The sequence below is a fragment of the Portunus trituberculatus genome, chromosome 44 (genome assembly GCF_017591435.1).
Source record: "Portunus trituberculatus isolate SZX2019 chromosome 44, ASM1759143v1, whole genome shotgun sequence".
NCBI lineage: Eukaryota > Metazoa > Arthropoda > Malacostraca > Decapoda > Portunidae > Portunus > Portunus trituberculatus.
Window position 1 is genome coordinate 16,219,059 of NC_059298.1, and position 16,914 is coordinate 16,235,972.

General features: G+C 39.1%; 1 protein-coding gene across 1 annotated transcript in view; it reads left to right on the forward strand.

Moving 5' to 3' along the window:
- Positions 1–11,854, forward strand: part of LOC123519060 (obg-like ATPase 1) — a 55,916-nt gene extending 44,062 nt beyond the window's left edge. The window contains exons 9-11 of the mRNA XM_045280231.1: positions 3,264–3,360; positions 4,419–4,541; positions 11,625–11,854. Of these exons, the coding sequence (XP_045136166.1) occupies positions 3,264–3,360; positions 4,419–4,541; positions 11,625–11,723 (319 nt within the window). The 3' untranslated portion in view covers positions 11,724–11,854. The remainder of the gene's footprint in view (positions 1–3,263; positions 3,361–4,418; positions 4,542–11,624) is intronic.
- Positions 11,855–16,914: the final 5,060 nt, after the last annotated feature.

Genomic DNA, 16,914 nt, shown 5'->3' on the forward strand with positions numbered 1-16,914 from the left:
GCACTGCACTAGAGGAATGGTGGGTGGAGCGCTCTCTCTCTCTCTCTCTCTCTCTCTCTCTCTCTCTCTCTCTCTCTCTCTCTCTCTCTCTCTCTCTCTCTCTCTCTCTCTCAGCTGTTCCTTCGCTTGTTCAGACATTTCTTCATTCAATCTCTCACTCACTCACTCACTCACTCATCCATCCAGTTAGTTACGCATCCACTCCATCCACTCACTTAGTTATTCACATACTCGACCTAACCTAACCTAACCTAACATCTATCCACGAACTTCCTCATTTTCGAGTACATAGGGATTCTTTGTTTCTACCTTATTTTCTCTTATTTTTGTGTGGGACGGCGTCGCGCTGCTCCTTCTTATTCCCGATTCCTACAATAATTCACTTTTAGATTCCCCATGTCACTGCCTGGTTTATCTTGTGTGTAATTGGAAGGAGTGATTTATTTATGTATTTTTCACTCGCCCACCTATAGTCACCAATGTACTGTTTCTATCTTTGTTTATTTTTGTTTATTTTTCTTATCCTGTTAATGTTTGGCACTGTTGTTATAGCCTCGCTGTAAGATGAGTGTGTGTGTGTGTGTGTGTGTGTGTGTGTGTGTGTGTGTGTGTGTGTGTGTGTGTGTGTGTGTAATTCACCTCACCTCGGTCGTCTGCTGGTCACCCAGCCAGTCTTCCCCATTACGGAGCGAGCTCAGAGCTCATAGACTGATCTTCGGGTAGGATTGAGACCACAACATACACAACACGCACCGGGAAAGCGAGGCCACAACCCCTCGAGTTACATCCCGTACCTGTTTACTGTTAGGTGAACAGGGACCACACATTAAGAGGCTTGCCCATTTGCCTCGCCTCTTCCCTGGACTCGAACTCGGCCCTCTCGATTGAGTCGAGCGTAACCACTACACTACGCTGTGTGTGTGTTTCACTGTTTGATCTGCTGCAGTCTCTGACGAGACAGCCAGACGTTACCCTACGGAACGAGCTCAGAGCTCATTATTTCCGATCTTCGGATAGGCCTGAGACCAGGCACACACCACACACCGGGACAACAAGGTCACAACTCCTCGATTTACATCCCGTACCTACTCACTGCTAGGTGAACAGGGGCTACACGTAAAAGGAGACACACCCAAATATCTCCACCCGGCCGGGGAATCGAACCTCGGTCCTCTGGCTTGTGAAGCCAGCGCTCTAACCACTGAGCTACCGGGTGTGTGTGTGTGTGTGTGTGTGTGTGTGTGTGTGTGTTTATGGTAGGATATGTGTAGATATGTATTTATAAACTATGAATATCTGCATCAGGACCAGAATTTTGTGTTATTGTAGTGGTGTTATTGTGTTATTGCTGGTGGCGGCGGTGGCGGCAGCAGCAGCATGAAACAGGAAGATCAAATGATTTATACTGTCAAATTAACAGAAATGTAATGACAGTAGATAAAAATGCTGGCTTCCTGTTTTTTGTGTGGTGGTTTAGGATATAAATGTATGGCTGGGCAAGTGATTCCCGTACCCTTCATCCTTGTCATGTTCAGTCATTTTTTGTACAGACGTGTAGAAAATTAAGGCATGGATTCAACTTTTTTCTATACTCAGGGTTAATAATGATAGTAATAATAATAATAATAATAACAACAACCTCTCTCTCTCTCTCTCTCTCTCTCTCTCTCTCTCTCTCTCTCTCTCTCTCCTTAGCGATTGTGCCCTCGTGAATGTGAGTGTAGGAATTCTGGGTGGTGATTGGTAAGCCTCTCAAACACATTCAGCAGTAATGTAAGTCCATGAGTGTGTAGATCCTTGCGTGCCTTGAGCGTGGAGGGGACCGTGGTTGGCGTGTGTGCAGGCTACTGATGGACAGGGAAAGGGAACAAAGAGGGAAGGAGAAATTATCCTAGTCAGTTGTGTGTAGCTTTACTCAGTGATGAACAGCTTTAATTGTGCAGGACAGAGACGGCCATGTAATAAGAGATGATAGTCTTTGTTAGATGGTCGCTGTGAGGGGTGACAACCAAGGTACACACACACACACACACACACAATGTTTCCCAACGTTCTTTTTTTCTCATTACCTTCAGTTTTTGGCAGTGATGGTTCGTGTGTGGAAGGAGAAGCAAGGCAGATTACACCTTGGCACGGATCATTAGCAACATGACAACACTTTCTTGTTAACCTTCCTCTTTGTCCACCACCTTACAATTAACGCAGCACCACACGGGTTACCCCTGTAGTCCTGTTGCCTCCATCCACCAATTGTGACAGTAGTGTTATCATTGGCAACATACGCAATAGGGTTTGTTATGCTTGAGCGTGTGTTAATTAACCTATACCAAACATTAGTTACGTTGTACAGTATTCTCTAGGATTATTTCCAAACCTTAGCCTTGTCAGAAAATCGTGTATTACGTATAATAGTGACAGATTCCCGAGAGATTCCCAGGCCTGCGCGTTACTGCTGCCATTGTTTACGTGTTTGTTTCGGGCCGTCAGCAGTGGGCAGCTAATGGGAGACAATAGCAGTATCTTTTCATTATTCAGCAACCGTCATTTTAAGTTGTTGTTGTTGTTTTTTTACACTGAAAGGTAGTGAATCATTGTGGTGCAGCTCAACACACCGCTCACTCATTACCAGCTATCCCCGTGACGTCACAGCACTGGTCGCCTCGTGATAGTTGCAGTAGTAGTATTAGTTAGGATTGGTGAAATACTCCTTGGCGATAGCGGGACTTGTTCACAGCCTATCTTCCAGCTTCACCTTGCTTTATGTCCAGGTGAAATGAAGACTCGCTCATGAGGGAGGCAGGTGGTGAAAAAGTATGATGACTCATGGATAAACGTGACCGCCATGAATGGAAGCATGTCATTCAGTTGATCTCTTCGTCAGCTTTTCTGGTGCTTTAGTGCTTATTTCAAATAAATAAGAAAGCCAGATCTTAAGAGGGCAAAATGTCTTTAAAAGTACAAACCTCTTAACACTACAGTATGTTTGTCAACAAGGGAAAAACACTAAAAAATATTTCAGAATTGCATAAATATAGTATTACATACTGAAGCTGTCATTCATTTTAACAAATTCAATTTACTTTATACACACAGAAGACATTTTTAGAATTAGTTTTAAAAAGCCATAATGATGTAAAATTGGATTTAGAAAAATGACTACAAAATATGCCATTTCTGCCCTCTAAGATGTGGGAGTTACAGTATATCACCACCTGCCTGCTATCTAAGCAAGACCTTTACTAATGATGGTTTTCATTTTGCAGTGCCCTGGACAAGATCATCGTGCAGGGATACAAGGCACTGCAGCTCATGTACTTCTTCACATGCGGCCCAGATGAGTGCAAGGCGTGGACCATCCAGGTGAGCTTGGGACAGGAGACAAAGGTGTGGTGGATACTGGATAGCATTAGCACACTACACTGAGCTACAAGATAACAAACACATCAAGGTCATGATGTATTGGTGAACAGGCCAAAACAAATAATATGGGAGAGCAATGATTACATTTTATATCATCTTTTCCTCACTGAAACACTGGTGTCTCAGGGAACAAATAGTAGCCCATATCCTGCTCCTTTTTTTGTCTGTCCTTATTTTCATTCCAAAACTAGGCATTGCATCTATGTGTGTAATGACATACCTTGCTTTTGTGCCTGCACTCTTGAATCTTCGTAGTTTTCCACCATTTGGCTACAGCTTCAGTCACTCTCTTATTATAAGTTCTTTGACTACTTGATTTCTAAAGAGGAGCACATTCTGAAAGTCTCAGTTTGTAGATATCTCCATTCTTTGAGATTTCAGTGTTCACTGTTCACTGTTCACTGATCTTCCTGGTGAACCTGTATGCCATCCTCCATGACTTAGACCTAGAGTGGCTAGTGCAACACCCTACTTTTTATCCACAATTTTAAAGGAAAATTTTCAAATTCCATTGTGAGTCCTGTAAAGATCTTCCTTTTCATAATACCAGTTGGAATGAATAGTTGCATTGTGCATTGAATGAAGAATGGCTTGATGTATAGTGAACATATTCAAGGAATTAGAGATGACCTATTGATTAAACCAAATGCTTAGTACATTATTAAGTAAAGCACTGATACAAAATTGGTACAAATATTTGACTTAAAAAGCAATAGCTGAATATTTTTTTACATCATGGATGTAAGAAATGTGTAATACAGCAAGAATAAGGTATGTATAAAGTGTAACTTGAGAGTATTTCTGTCATTCATTACTTTCAAAAGGATCTCAGTACAGGGAGTACAAGAATTTAGATTAAGGAGAATGAGATTATTGCAGCATGCAATGAATTGAGACTTTGTCTATTCCCGAAGGAGATTTATAAGAAACATTCATCAGACTAATTGCATTTATTGATTAAGAGAAAACAATAACACTGACTGAATAATGTATTGCAGAAAGGAACGAAGGCCCCACAGGCTGCTGGCAAGATCCACACTGATTTTGAGAAAGGCTTTGTTATGGCTGAAGTGATGAAGTATGATGACTTCAAGGAGGAAGGTTCCGAAGCTGCTGTTAAGGTAATATGATCCAGGGTCTCAGGATTCCTCAACCTTTTTTTCAGCAGTGGCCCCCTGCAAGTTTCGAGTTCTCATGGCTCCCAAAAAACTTACTACACCTTGGGAAGTAAATATAGTAATGATCAATGCTAGGATAGAACTATGGACTTGAAATTCACTCTCCAGCTCAGTGAATCAATAAACTTCATAATTTGGGTGAAAATTTTATTTGAAAATTCACAAATAATCATGAAGCTCCCAGTACAATCAAAGTCTGTATTTAAAGCTTTTCAACTTCATAATTTGGGTACAAATTTTATTTGATAATTCACAAATAAAAAAAAAAAAGGCAGATTAAGGCTGTCTTCAGGAAAATGAAAGGACAAACGGACCAAAATGGAACAGAATGTCCGTAAAGGAACAAACATAGCAACTCTGAATCCAGTGTTGCCAATTCATGGGAAGTGAATGTTACCAAGATTACAGTAAAAAGATGCTGAAATCACTAAATGAAGCAGTAAAACACCTGACAAGAAAACAACATAAAACAAATATAAGAATATGAAGCTTATATGAACAATGCAAACTTAGGAGGTTCTGTGGCCCCCCTGTGGCCCACCCCCTGGCCCCCAATTTTCCTAAGTTTGTTTTGTGGCCCTTGAAAATTTCTCATGCCCCAAAAGGGGCCCATATGACCCACATTGAGAAATCTTGATCTATCTTATAAATTAGATTTTTATTTCTCTCTTTTTTCCATATATCAAAATGTGTTACTTACAGGAAACACTATGAACAGGAAATAGCTAATAAATTCAAAATTATTTCCCACACAGATGGAAATTTACCTTAAAAGGTGTCCCACCCCAAATTTCTCTCTCTCTCTCTCTCTCTCTCTCTCTCTCTCTCTCTCTCTCTCTCTCTCTCTCTCTCTCTCTCTCTCTCTCTCTCTCTCTCTCTCTCTCTCTCTCCATTATTTCCTGCAAGGAACTCATCAGCCGAAACAGATAGTGATTCATAGCAAACATTGTTAGAAAGATTAGTGTATATCATCATGCTTTAAGTTAGACTCCATCACTATAGCAATGACGATCCTTTGTTTATTCCAGCTGAGAGATGTACAAAAGATCTTCATAGAAATACGCTAGCTGGCAATCTGTGTAATATAAACAAAGGGCGCATCATTGTACCCCATACAAAACTTATGTACCACATTTCCACAAGGCTTTCCATTTTATCCATTGCAGAGTCACAAGTTCAGGTGGTTCTTTTAGCTTCTTAATAGAGTCTGCTGACTTGAAAATGGTAGACAGTAGGTTGAGTCAAGCCATGGTGGCAAGCAAAGCTATTAGTTTTCTCGCCTCTCTCGTGTCTGAATAATATCCAGCTTCTCTTCGAGAGTAAGAGATTTCCTGGTCTTCTTAGTAACACTAGGTGACATTGCAGGGTGTTTTGGTGGCATGTAGAGCAAAGGAAAATGAGCTGCTGCTGATGCTGTTATTGTTTTGAACTAGGGGAGTATGTGGTGCACGTTTTGTCCACGAGAGGCGCTGGTGTATTCAAAAGCCTGTCGGCTTGCGTGATACGGTGGGGCTTTCAAACTTGGAAAAAATTACCTGGATAAAATTTCATTTAAGCGAGTTTGGGGTTCGTTAAACGAGCAGATGGTAGTAAAGGGAAACATTCGTTGTAGCGAAATTTCGTTGTGTGAACCTTCATTAAGCGTGGTTTGCCTGTACCTGATAGTCGAACCTCCACACACGTAATTGTAAACAAAGGCCCCTTGGTGTCCCTATTCCCCCTCTGCCAGTTATGACCTCTGCTGCCGTGGTCATCAGAATAACATTCTCATGCATTCTATCTGTAGTTTTTCATTTATAAATTTACATTAACACCAAGGGCTTTAGTATTGAAAATATCTGGTAATCAAACGGCCGCGCATTTGGTCATATACAAAGCTCTGTCTTCTCCTTACTCGCAGCAGCCACTGTATCATTCTGATACCATATTACTGGTAATACCAGTATTACTGTAATACAGGTATACCAGATGCCAGTGCCCATCCCTAGTCCTGCTTCAGTCTTGAGAAGAACAACATTCTTCTCCATTCTGCTTGTAGTTTTTCATTTAGAAACTTACGATGGCACCAAAGAGGTTTATTAGTGGTGAAAATAAGGAATCTGGTGAGAGTGCAAGTGTTAGAGAGCCACATCACTCCACTAGTGGATTAACAGAAATCACACCAGGAGAAACTTTACAAAGACGTTTTCATGGATGGTGACTCATCCTCCAGCGACCTCCCTTCTCTCATCCTTTTCTAAGTTAGTCATCACCAGCCTTCACTTCGGCATGTACAGATCAAAATTCTAAAAAAAAAAATTAAAGTTAAAATTTTTATAAACTTGAGGTTTTGCTAAGATTAGAACGAATTATCTGATTTATAAGTATCAATAGTTGAACTTTTTAATACTCAAACAGCCATTTGGAACAAATTATAGTAATCACCCACATATCCAGATTATAGCAGCCAAGACCCTGGCGGATACACAAAAAATCCGGATACGTGGAATTTCCTCTCCCAACCCCTTATAAATTGAGAAGAAACATGGACATACCCAAATGGGTAAGAAAACAATGAATGAAGGCACATTGAATGTATAATCTGGAACAAAAAATGGTACATAAGCAGTACAAGGGGTGGTGGGATGTACACACAACAGTAAAGGTGGTATCACACTACCACATTTCCGTCAACTTTCTTAGGACTGTCAACTTTTGTCACTGCTCATCGTCACACACAAGCTTGCTACCACCTTTGTCGCGTTTGTCAACTGTAAACCCCTTCACCCCCAGCAAGTCATTGTTATTATTTCGTTGCTATTTTTGGCCTTTATTGCTCTCTATGAGAAACTCTTCAAACAGCTTTGTCCACTCATAAACAACAGAGCAGCTCATCTTGGCCAGTTGCTATTTGCAAGTTCTGCCTTGGAACATCGCATTTCCAGAGAAATGTAAACAAACAACTGAACCATTTTTCACTGCTAGGCCAGAACTAATATATATATATATATATATATATATATATATATATATATATATATATATATATATATATATATATATATATATAGGCAACCCCTTGCTTAACGAAGGGGTTACGTTCCTAAAACACCCTTCGTTAAGCGAACCAATTATAAAAAGTTTAACCCCTGACTTAAGCTTCCATTGAGAGTAAACGAAGTAAGAGTGCATCATAGTACAGTAATATTCCACTTAACGAACAGGGTAGGGGGTGTCAAAGCTGTTCGTAGAGTGAAAATTCGTTAAGGGGACGTAATTTTTCCATAGGAAATAATGGAAATAGGGGGGGATGCATTCTGAGTTGGTCCCCAACATACCATTTGGTTTAAAAAAAAAAAAATTATATATACATTTGGCAGCATATTGGGCCACCAGTGTACCACTATGTACTTTTATGATGTCATATGAGTCATTGGAAGTTAGAGGAGCTACGTACAAATTCTCTCACATTCTCGCATTTATGTTCACAAAACAACATTTCTATTAGCTTTTTACAAACCTTGGCCCCAAGAAAGGATTGTTTTGTAATGCATAAAGTGAAATCTTAATGGAACATCAAAAAATAAAGCAGATGAGATGAGCCACAGACGAAGCGGGAGACTTGCGGCGACTCGGCCGCTTCTTCTTCTTCTTGTGACCCTTTTAGCCTGCATGTTGTCTTTCCCCATGATATTTGTTTCCACTCATCTATTGCCTGCTATAATGGATATCATATCTTAGTATTCATATACGCTCATGCCATGAGGATAACCTTGACTCCATGGCACTGAGTGATAGTGAATTACTAATGAAATACCGCAGTATTTCATTAATAATTCACTATCACTCAGTGCCACGGAGTCAAGGTTATCCTCATGGCATGAGCGTATATGAATACTAAGATATGATATCCATTATAGCAGGCAATAGAGGAGTGGAAACATAAACATCATGATAAAAGTAACACGCAAGCAAAAGGGTCACAAGTAGAAGAAAAAGAAGCAGCCAAGTCGCCGCGAGTCTCCCGCTTCGTCTGTGGCTCATCTCATCTCTGCTTTATTTTTTGGTATTCCATGTAAGATTACTTTATGCATTACAAAACAATCCTTTCCTGGGAGCAAGGTTTGTAAAAAGCTAATAGAAATGTTGTTTTGTGAACATAAATGCATATGTAAGACAGTAACATCACCTGGAGAGGTGGTGTTCCCAGCAACCTCAAAGCAACCTGATAGCAACCTTGTCACTGTTCCTCCAAGCGTTCATGGATGCCATTTCGCTGCAGGAGGTTGCTCTGACGTTGTTAAAGAATCTTGGATCCACCTCCAGGAGCGTTAAAGACAGAGACATGGAGCCAGCCAATCACAGCGAAGCTACTGCGTTCGGTCCCTCACCTGGCAAATTCAAACCCAGAAAATTCGCTAAAACGGATGTGGTTGTACGTTATGCAGACTTTTTGGTCAAACTTTATATAGTACGTTAAACCAGAAATTCGTTAAACGAACGTTCGTTAAGCGGAGTATTACTTACAGTAAAAGGTTTAATGGAAGTAAAAATTATGAAGTTAAACATTTAAGCAGTTTAATTGAAGACTAAATCATTATAATGTACACTAATGTATGTATGTAAGTAACTTTATAATTTTGATGATCTTAAATTTATGAATGGAGGGAGAGTGGAGCAGGAAATACGCTAGCTGGCAACCTGTGGAATGTAAACAAAGGGCGCATCATTGTACCACATACAAAACTTGTACCACATTTACACAAGGCTTTCCATTTTATCCACTGCAGAGTCACAAGTTCAGGTGATTCTTTTAGCTTGCAAGGAAGATATGATCTCACCAGCCTTCTTAATATAGTCTGCTGACTTAAAAATGGTAGACAGTAGATTGAGTCAAGCCATGGTGGCGAGCAAAGCTCTTAGTTTTCTCGCCTCTCATGTCTGTGAATAATATCCAGCTTCACTTCGAGAGTAAGAGATTTGCTGGTCTTCTTAGCAACGCTAGGCGACATTGCAGGGCGTTTTGGTGGCATGTAGAGCAAGAGAAGACGAGCTGCTGCTGACGCTGTTATTGTTTTGAACTAGGGGGAGTGAGTGGTGCGTGTTTTGTCCACGAGAGGCACTGGTGTATTCAAAAGTCTGCATGCTTGCATGATACAGTGGGGCTTTCAAACTTGGAAAAAATTACCTGAATAAAATTTTGGTAAAGCGAGTTTGGTGTTCGTTAAACGAGCAGATGGTAGTAAAAGAAAACCTTCATTGTAGCGAAATTTCGTTGTGTGAACCTTCGTTAAGCGGGACTTGCTTATATATATATATATATATATATATATATATATATATATATATAGGCAACAGCCACTTAACAAAGGGGTTACGTTCCTAAAAAACACTTCATTAAGCGAAACTTCGTAAAGTGAACTGATTATAACAAGTTTAACCCCTGACTTGAACTTCCATTGAGAGTAAACAAAGCAAGAATGCATCATAGTACAGTGAAAGGTTTAATGAAAGTAAAAATTATGAAGTTAAACATTTAGGCAGTTTAATTTAAGTCATTATAATGTACACTAATGTATGTATGTACGTAACTTTATAATGTTGATGATTTTAGATTTATGAAGGGAGGGAGAGTGAAACAGGAAAGACACTAACCGGCAACCTGTGGAATGTAAACAAAGGGCGCATCATGGTACCGCATACAAAACTTATGTACCACATTTCCACAACGCTTTCCATTTGATTCATTGTAGAGTCACGAGTTCAGGTGGTTCTTTTAGCTTGCAAGGAAGATGCAGTCTCACCAGCCTTCTTAATAAAGTCTGCTGACTTGAAAATAGTAGACAGTAGATGGAGTCAAGATGGTGGGGAACAATGCTATAGTTTTCTCGCCTCTCGTGTCTGAATAATATCCAGCTTCACTTCGAGAGACTTCCTGGTCTTCTTAGAAACGCTAGGCCACATTGCAGGGCATTTTGGTGGTAAGTTGAGCGAGGGAAGACAACGCTGTTATGTTTTGAAAAGGGGGAGTGAGTGGGCTTGTCTTGTCCACGAGAGGCTTGATCTTGATCTTAATCTTGATTCTACAGGTGTCCCAGGATTTCTCTTGAGGCAGGCCTTAGTATCAGCAGCTCCTGGTGTATTCAAAAGCCTATCGGCTTGCAAGATATGGCGGGGCTTTCAAACTTGGAAAAAATTACCTAGATAAAACTTTGTTAAAGCGAGTTTGGGGTTCGTTAAACAAGCAGATGGTAGTAAAATGAAACCTTCGTTGTAGCGAAATTTTGTTAAACGTGGGTTGCCTGTATATATTTACATCTATTTATGAAGATTCTGAAGATTCTATTAATTTGAGATTATAGCATCATTCCAATTAACAAGAAAATTCATTTTTATTATAAAAGTGTTGATTAGAAGCCATAGATCTTAATTTGACAAAAAAATTGATGCTAGAGGAATACAGTGCATTTTGTCTGACTCAAAATGATGGAAAGAGTTGATGGAACATTTAAAAACGACAGAAATCGTTGAAAACGACAGAAAAAGTGCTAGTGTGACGCCACCTAAAGTGGTGGTGGGACGTACGTACACTCCTACCATGCTGGAATGACGAAGAACGTTACAATCTCGCTGAACAGGGCTACCATTACTTGAGTTGTAAGCGAGTAGAGCAGGAGGGCATGGGAGTAACTGCTGCCACTTAGCAGAATCGAGGGATTGAGCGCGCGGTAGGTTTGAATACGCTTGGAGGCAGCTCCAGATAGTAATGAATTCTGGATAGTGGCGATTCAGATACGCAGGCGATTACTGTAAGTTCAAGTGTCGAGTCTCCACCGTATTCCATTTTTGATTTTATGATTATGAAAATATCTGGTCAACAATTACTTTGCTAGTACCTACATTATTTACCAAGATATAAGTGCATGTATAGTGAAAGTAGAATCACCTGAGCTACTATATTAATAAGCACATAATTCACAGTACCATACCTTACTTTATCTTCAACTAACATTGAAAGCCACCACTGATGTCACATTATGTTTCCAGGCTGCTGGAAAATACCACCAGCGTGGACGCAACTATGTGGTGGAAGATGGAGACATTATCTTCTTCAAGTTCAACACTGGCGGCCTGAAGAAAAAATGAGATCGGGTGTGCTTAGTGCTGATAATGATCCTCTACTTTCAGATAACAACATTCTTTATCTGCACTCATCTGTGATTTGATTTCCCCCTTTTATCATAATTTTTTTACATTAAATCCTAAAGGTGGGTTCAGTGGTGTATTTCATTTACTCCATTGGACAGGTGTTTTGTTACTTCCCCTCCACCCCAGCAGAAGGTTGTCAGTATGTTCATATATATATATATATATATATATATATATATATATATATATATATATATATATATATATATATATATATATATATATATGTCTGTTTCTGTCAGTTGATCTATTTGTATGAAACAGATTACATATTGTTCTCTATATGAAAGCTGTAATTTACTAAACAGTTTTTTTCCTCCCCACAAAAATCTCAGCTGTTACAATCTGGTATACATTTTTGTTCATATTACAAAAAGGAATTGTGACCTTAAAAATGGTAAATTCATTGCCCAGATAATTATTTTTTTGTTTCTCTCTCTCTCTCTCTCTCTCTCTCTCTCTCTCTCTCTCTCTCTCTCTCTCTCTCTCTCTCTCTCTCTCTCTCTCTCTCTCTCTCTCTCTCTCTCTCTCTCTCTCTCTCTCTTCTGTCAGTGAGTGCATTCATCTTCAACCAGCGGAATTACCTAGCATTGCCTCGGTAAAACATCTCTTTATCACACTAAGCCAGCAATTTATTCAGTGAAGCAGTCATGTAATTTCTACTTAGATTTAAGGAACCTGGAATTTATTTCCATTTCTGCTCATCCTTTCCTCTATTTGTATCTATTTACATATCCTATCTATCTATTTATCTGTATATACTTTTTATCATAGTTCCTTTTTCTCAAGTCTAAGCTCCTTCCTATTAACTCTAAGTGCCTTCCTTTTCAATATCTTCACTCTACCTCTTTCCTGCTAGATTTCGTTGTTATATATCCGTGTTTCTTCTCAACTCCAAGCTCATTTCTAAAAACTATACTCCATGTTATTTCTAACATCTTTGTGATAGTTGACACTTCCCAGCTGAAGGGGGAGTCCTATATGAGTTCCATCTCAATATGTCATGAGGTTTGGCTCTAAATCTTGAACAGATGCAGCCACACAGCCCAGGCAGGCAGACAGGAAGTCACTTATATATATAAAAAGTGTATATACTCAACTACCTGTATGTTTTTCTATTTCTAGTATCTGAATATTCATTAATCTGCCTAGTAATCTATATATGTATATGCCTATCTGTCCGTTATATATTGATATATAATTGGGGCTTGACATACAGTGGGATCATTCTGTGATAAGAGCTTGAGACAGGCTATTGCTTATGCTTGCATTAAGATGACAAGACAAATATTTGGCATAAAGTTGGAAGGGGAAGTAGATAAAATGACAAGACAAATATTTGGAATAAAGTTGGAAGGGGAAGTAGATGCAGCACAGCACATTATCTTGTGTCACTCTTGTAGGTGACAATGATCAACACTTGAAGCAATTTTGGCAGCAGAGGCAGCCAGTCAGCAGCACTTATTGGGTTCACTGTAGATCATTTTGAGAGGGTGAGAGGCAGCCAGTCAGCATTGTGTCTGGGCATTGTTTCAGCTAAAATGCTGTCCTTGGGATCTGACCAAGTGAGGTTATGGCAGCTTCATTATTGCATGGTGATTGTGTTTGACATTTGTATTTAGTACAGTGCATCATATGAACAGTTATTTATACATGCTAAAGTGTATAGAGGAGGTTTTAAATTACAATTGATCATGTAACTTAAAAAGTTATAAAAGTTATTAATTAATACATGGGGATAGTTGAGCTGGCAGAATAGTATAAGTACAGTCCATTAATCCGGAGTAAATGATACTGTTAACTAATAAATCAATTAACGTTTGATGAAAATTAAGTACTTAAGAGGAGAAATCCTCTGTCAGCTTCAAATCATATATTTTGGGTGTCAGTCATGATAGTTGTTAGTTAACCTTCATATTTTACTACAGTATTTACATATAATGTTATCTAATTTACTCAGAGACAAGTTTGTGGGAACTCCCTCAAGAGATGGGCTTCTCTGCAAAAACTTCTTTCCTATATATTTCCACACAATAACTTTCCCATAATCTCTCACCTTTCCACTCTTTTAGGTATCTCACCACTCTGGCCTCCCAATTCACTCACAGCAGCACAACCTCCTTGTTTTGTTGCTTTTTCTAATTCACATTTGTCACCAAACTGTCCAAAAGATTTGCATGACTTTACATTTATTTGTTTAGCTGTATTTGATATTTCTTCTCAATAAACCTCTAAGGAGATGGCCATGATAAGCATTTTACAGGACTGCAGCCAATTTTCTCAGGAGAGAATAACTGGGAAATTCATGTAAGACAGTTATTACCACACCAAACCCAAATGACACAAATTTATGCAGTGGCATTATTAACAACAACTACTTTTGAATGGCCAATGATCTCAGTGTTTTCATTGTCTGTCACCTCACATCACATCTAACCACCCAAGTCTTAGAGATAGATCTCTAGTTAACCTAGGCTTTTTTTTATCCAGTTTGCCTAACCATATCTCAGACTCCCCAGGTGAGATTACATCAACTTGCAGATGGCTAGAATGCTTCCAGAACTGGACTTATCCACTATTGAACCAAGTCTGGTGTCTGTTGTTACTTGCTCATAGAAATAGCTACATCAACAGGGCAGAATAATAGTGGATCAGTGAACCCTTAACCACTTAGAGAATAAGGAAACAAGCAAGTGGGTTCCCACCCATACACCGTCCTTAGAGAGAACAATAAAGAAAATAAATACTTAAAGGATGCAAAAGATGGCTTATGGTTGATAGTAGAGGAAGAGACCAACAACTATCATCTGCATCACACCACACTTTTCTTTGTCTTCGGCATACCAAACATCCTGTATACATTGTCATTGCCTTCACTAATCATGCTGTTCTCTGACAGCTCATCTCCTTTACCAGAGTTCTAGATCTTTGGTTATACATTGTACTGTACATGTCTCACTCATATACAATAGTCATGGCACTTATGCTGTCCACAGTGCCTTTTGTATCTCCATACTTAAATTTTGTTATGCACCTTAAAGAGCCTATCATGATCATTTACATTTACCTCTTGCAATGCTTTCCCTCACCATGCTTCCTTACTTCACTCACCATGCTTCCTCACTTGCACAAGCTCAAATGAAAGTATATGTAAATCAATCTGCTCAGTTCTGATAAATTCATACTTTTCTAACCACAATGCTTCACAAGCTAAGAGATATTTTTAAGTAACACTTTACTGCAACTAAAAAAACCTTCACTGAGCTCTAATAAGTTAGAAGTGATAAGTACATGACACACAGAAAGGAGCCTTCTCATACAAATGCAAGAAGAAAGTATCATGGGAATTTTTGTTACATACATGTGTATACATATGTATTTTGGTCTTTAATTTGAAAGTTGTTCCACGTAAACAATATCTCCTCTCTCTGACATCCTAGTGTTGTGTCTTGCAGTGAGTACCACAACATCACTTCCCAGCAGTTTTGTGTTAGTTCCTATGTACAGTACCTCTTTATTAGCCTCTTTTATATAGTAGCAGTGCTTTTGAAACGTTTGTTTCTTTCCAGTCCTCTAATTCTTTGCCTCATTCTCAAGAAAGTTTGTGTATGTGTATGTACTTTGTATGTTCTTATATTTCACTAGTCCCTACAGCCTCACCAATTTTAATCTTATTTAAAACTACCTGAATTTCTCATAATTTTATCTCTCTTCTTATATATCTTACATTGTTTTTATAGTGTTCTATTGTGTTGGTGAAATGTTTCAGTTCTGATTAGGTATTCATGTCTTCATTATTTTATTTTATTTATTTATTTATTTTATTTTATTTTATTTTATTTATTTATTTATTTATTTTTGTTTTTCATATAATTTTCTTTTACCTTCTAACCTCTTCACCTCTGTAATATGCAAATGTCCCCATATTTTCTGTACTAACTTTTCTTTAGCTCATAATAAACTTTTTGCCACCTTTTCCTAGGAATATCCTTGTTTCACCTCCACAGTGACTATACTGCTTCTAACAATCCATCCACCACAATGATACTCCCTTTCTTGCACTACTGTATTGTGTTTCCCACGCCCTACTTCATGTTCTGTACACCTCACGTCATTTGTAGGTCTCGCATCTTTTTCTGAATATTTTTATCCAGATTCCATATTTTCACTTGATCATAGATTGTGATGAGAATGTAAAGGTAAGATTCCTTGCGTCTGTCTTTTACTAGTATGAAGTAAGTCATACATTTAACCCAGTACAGCACCAGTTACAATATAATGAATAAGTTTAATTTTCTTTTCCGTACCAGTTATTAAAGTCTAGGAATATAAGGATGCTAAAAAAATAAGAAAAAGCAATTACCTCCTATAAGATATTTCTCTGAAGTCTCCCAATCTTACTACAGCTTTGTATGCTCCACACTCTTCAATGTATTTATAACATCCTTTGCTTCAAACCATTTCTGTCTGACATTTCTCGGGCCGAGCTGGTCGAATGGACCAAGCAGAGGCCCACTCGGTTTGTCTCGGCCCGTTCACCAAGTAAGGAGCCGACAATACTTAGGTGTGCAGCTTATCACCGTTTGTCTACGCATGGCCAATCACGTCCGCTAATCAAAGAACTTCCCACTTCCTACATCCCACGTGCTCTCTAATTCACTCTACAACAAGAAGACCTTCCTCCCACTACCTTTTTCTTTCATGCCTGCATCGTCATCATTGTCTGCCTACAAAAAATGGGTTTCCCATAGAAGGAACGAAAGCTTTCTTTCCACTACTAGTTCTTGTACGTAGACTATTTTGATCGCTAACCCAGTTCATCATCCCGTATGGTACTCCCTCACGCCAGTACATGTGTATCCCCTATCTGACGTACGTAACTACTGCCCGAGGTATGCTCCTCGTGGCCTTCAAGGCCGAGCTGCTTCAACACATGATCACGAGTCGCGACCCAACATGAATCTCACATCCCCACTTGGCGGCCAGCGTACCAACACACGATAGTTCCAAACATAGAAACAGAAAAATAAAGGAATACAGTGCATTTGCTCCGAACACGCTTCTTTTATGAATATATGATTGCGTATTATGCGTCCTAACCAAGATCAACAAGTGACCTTGCATATCT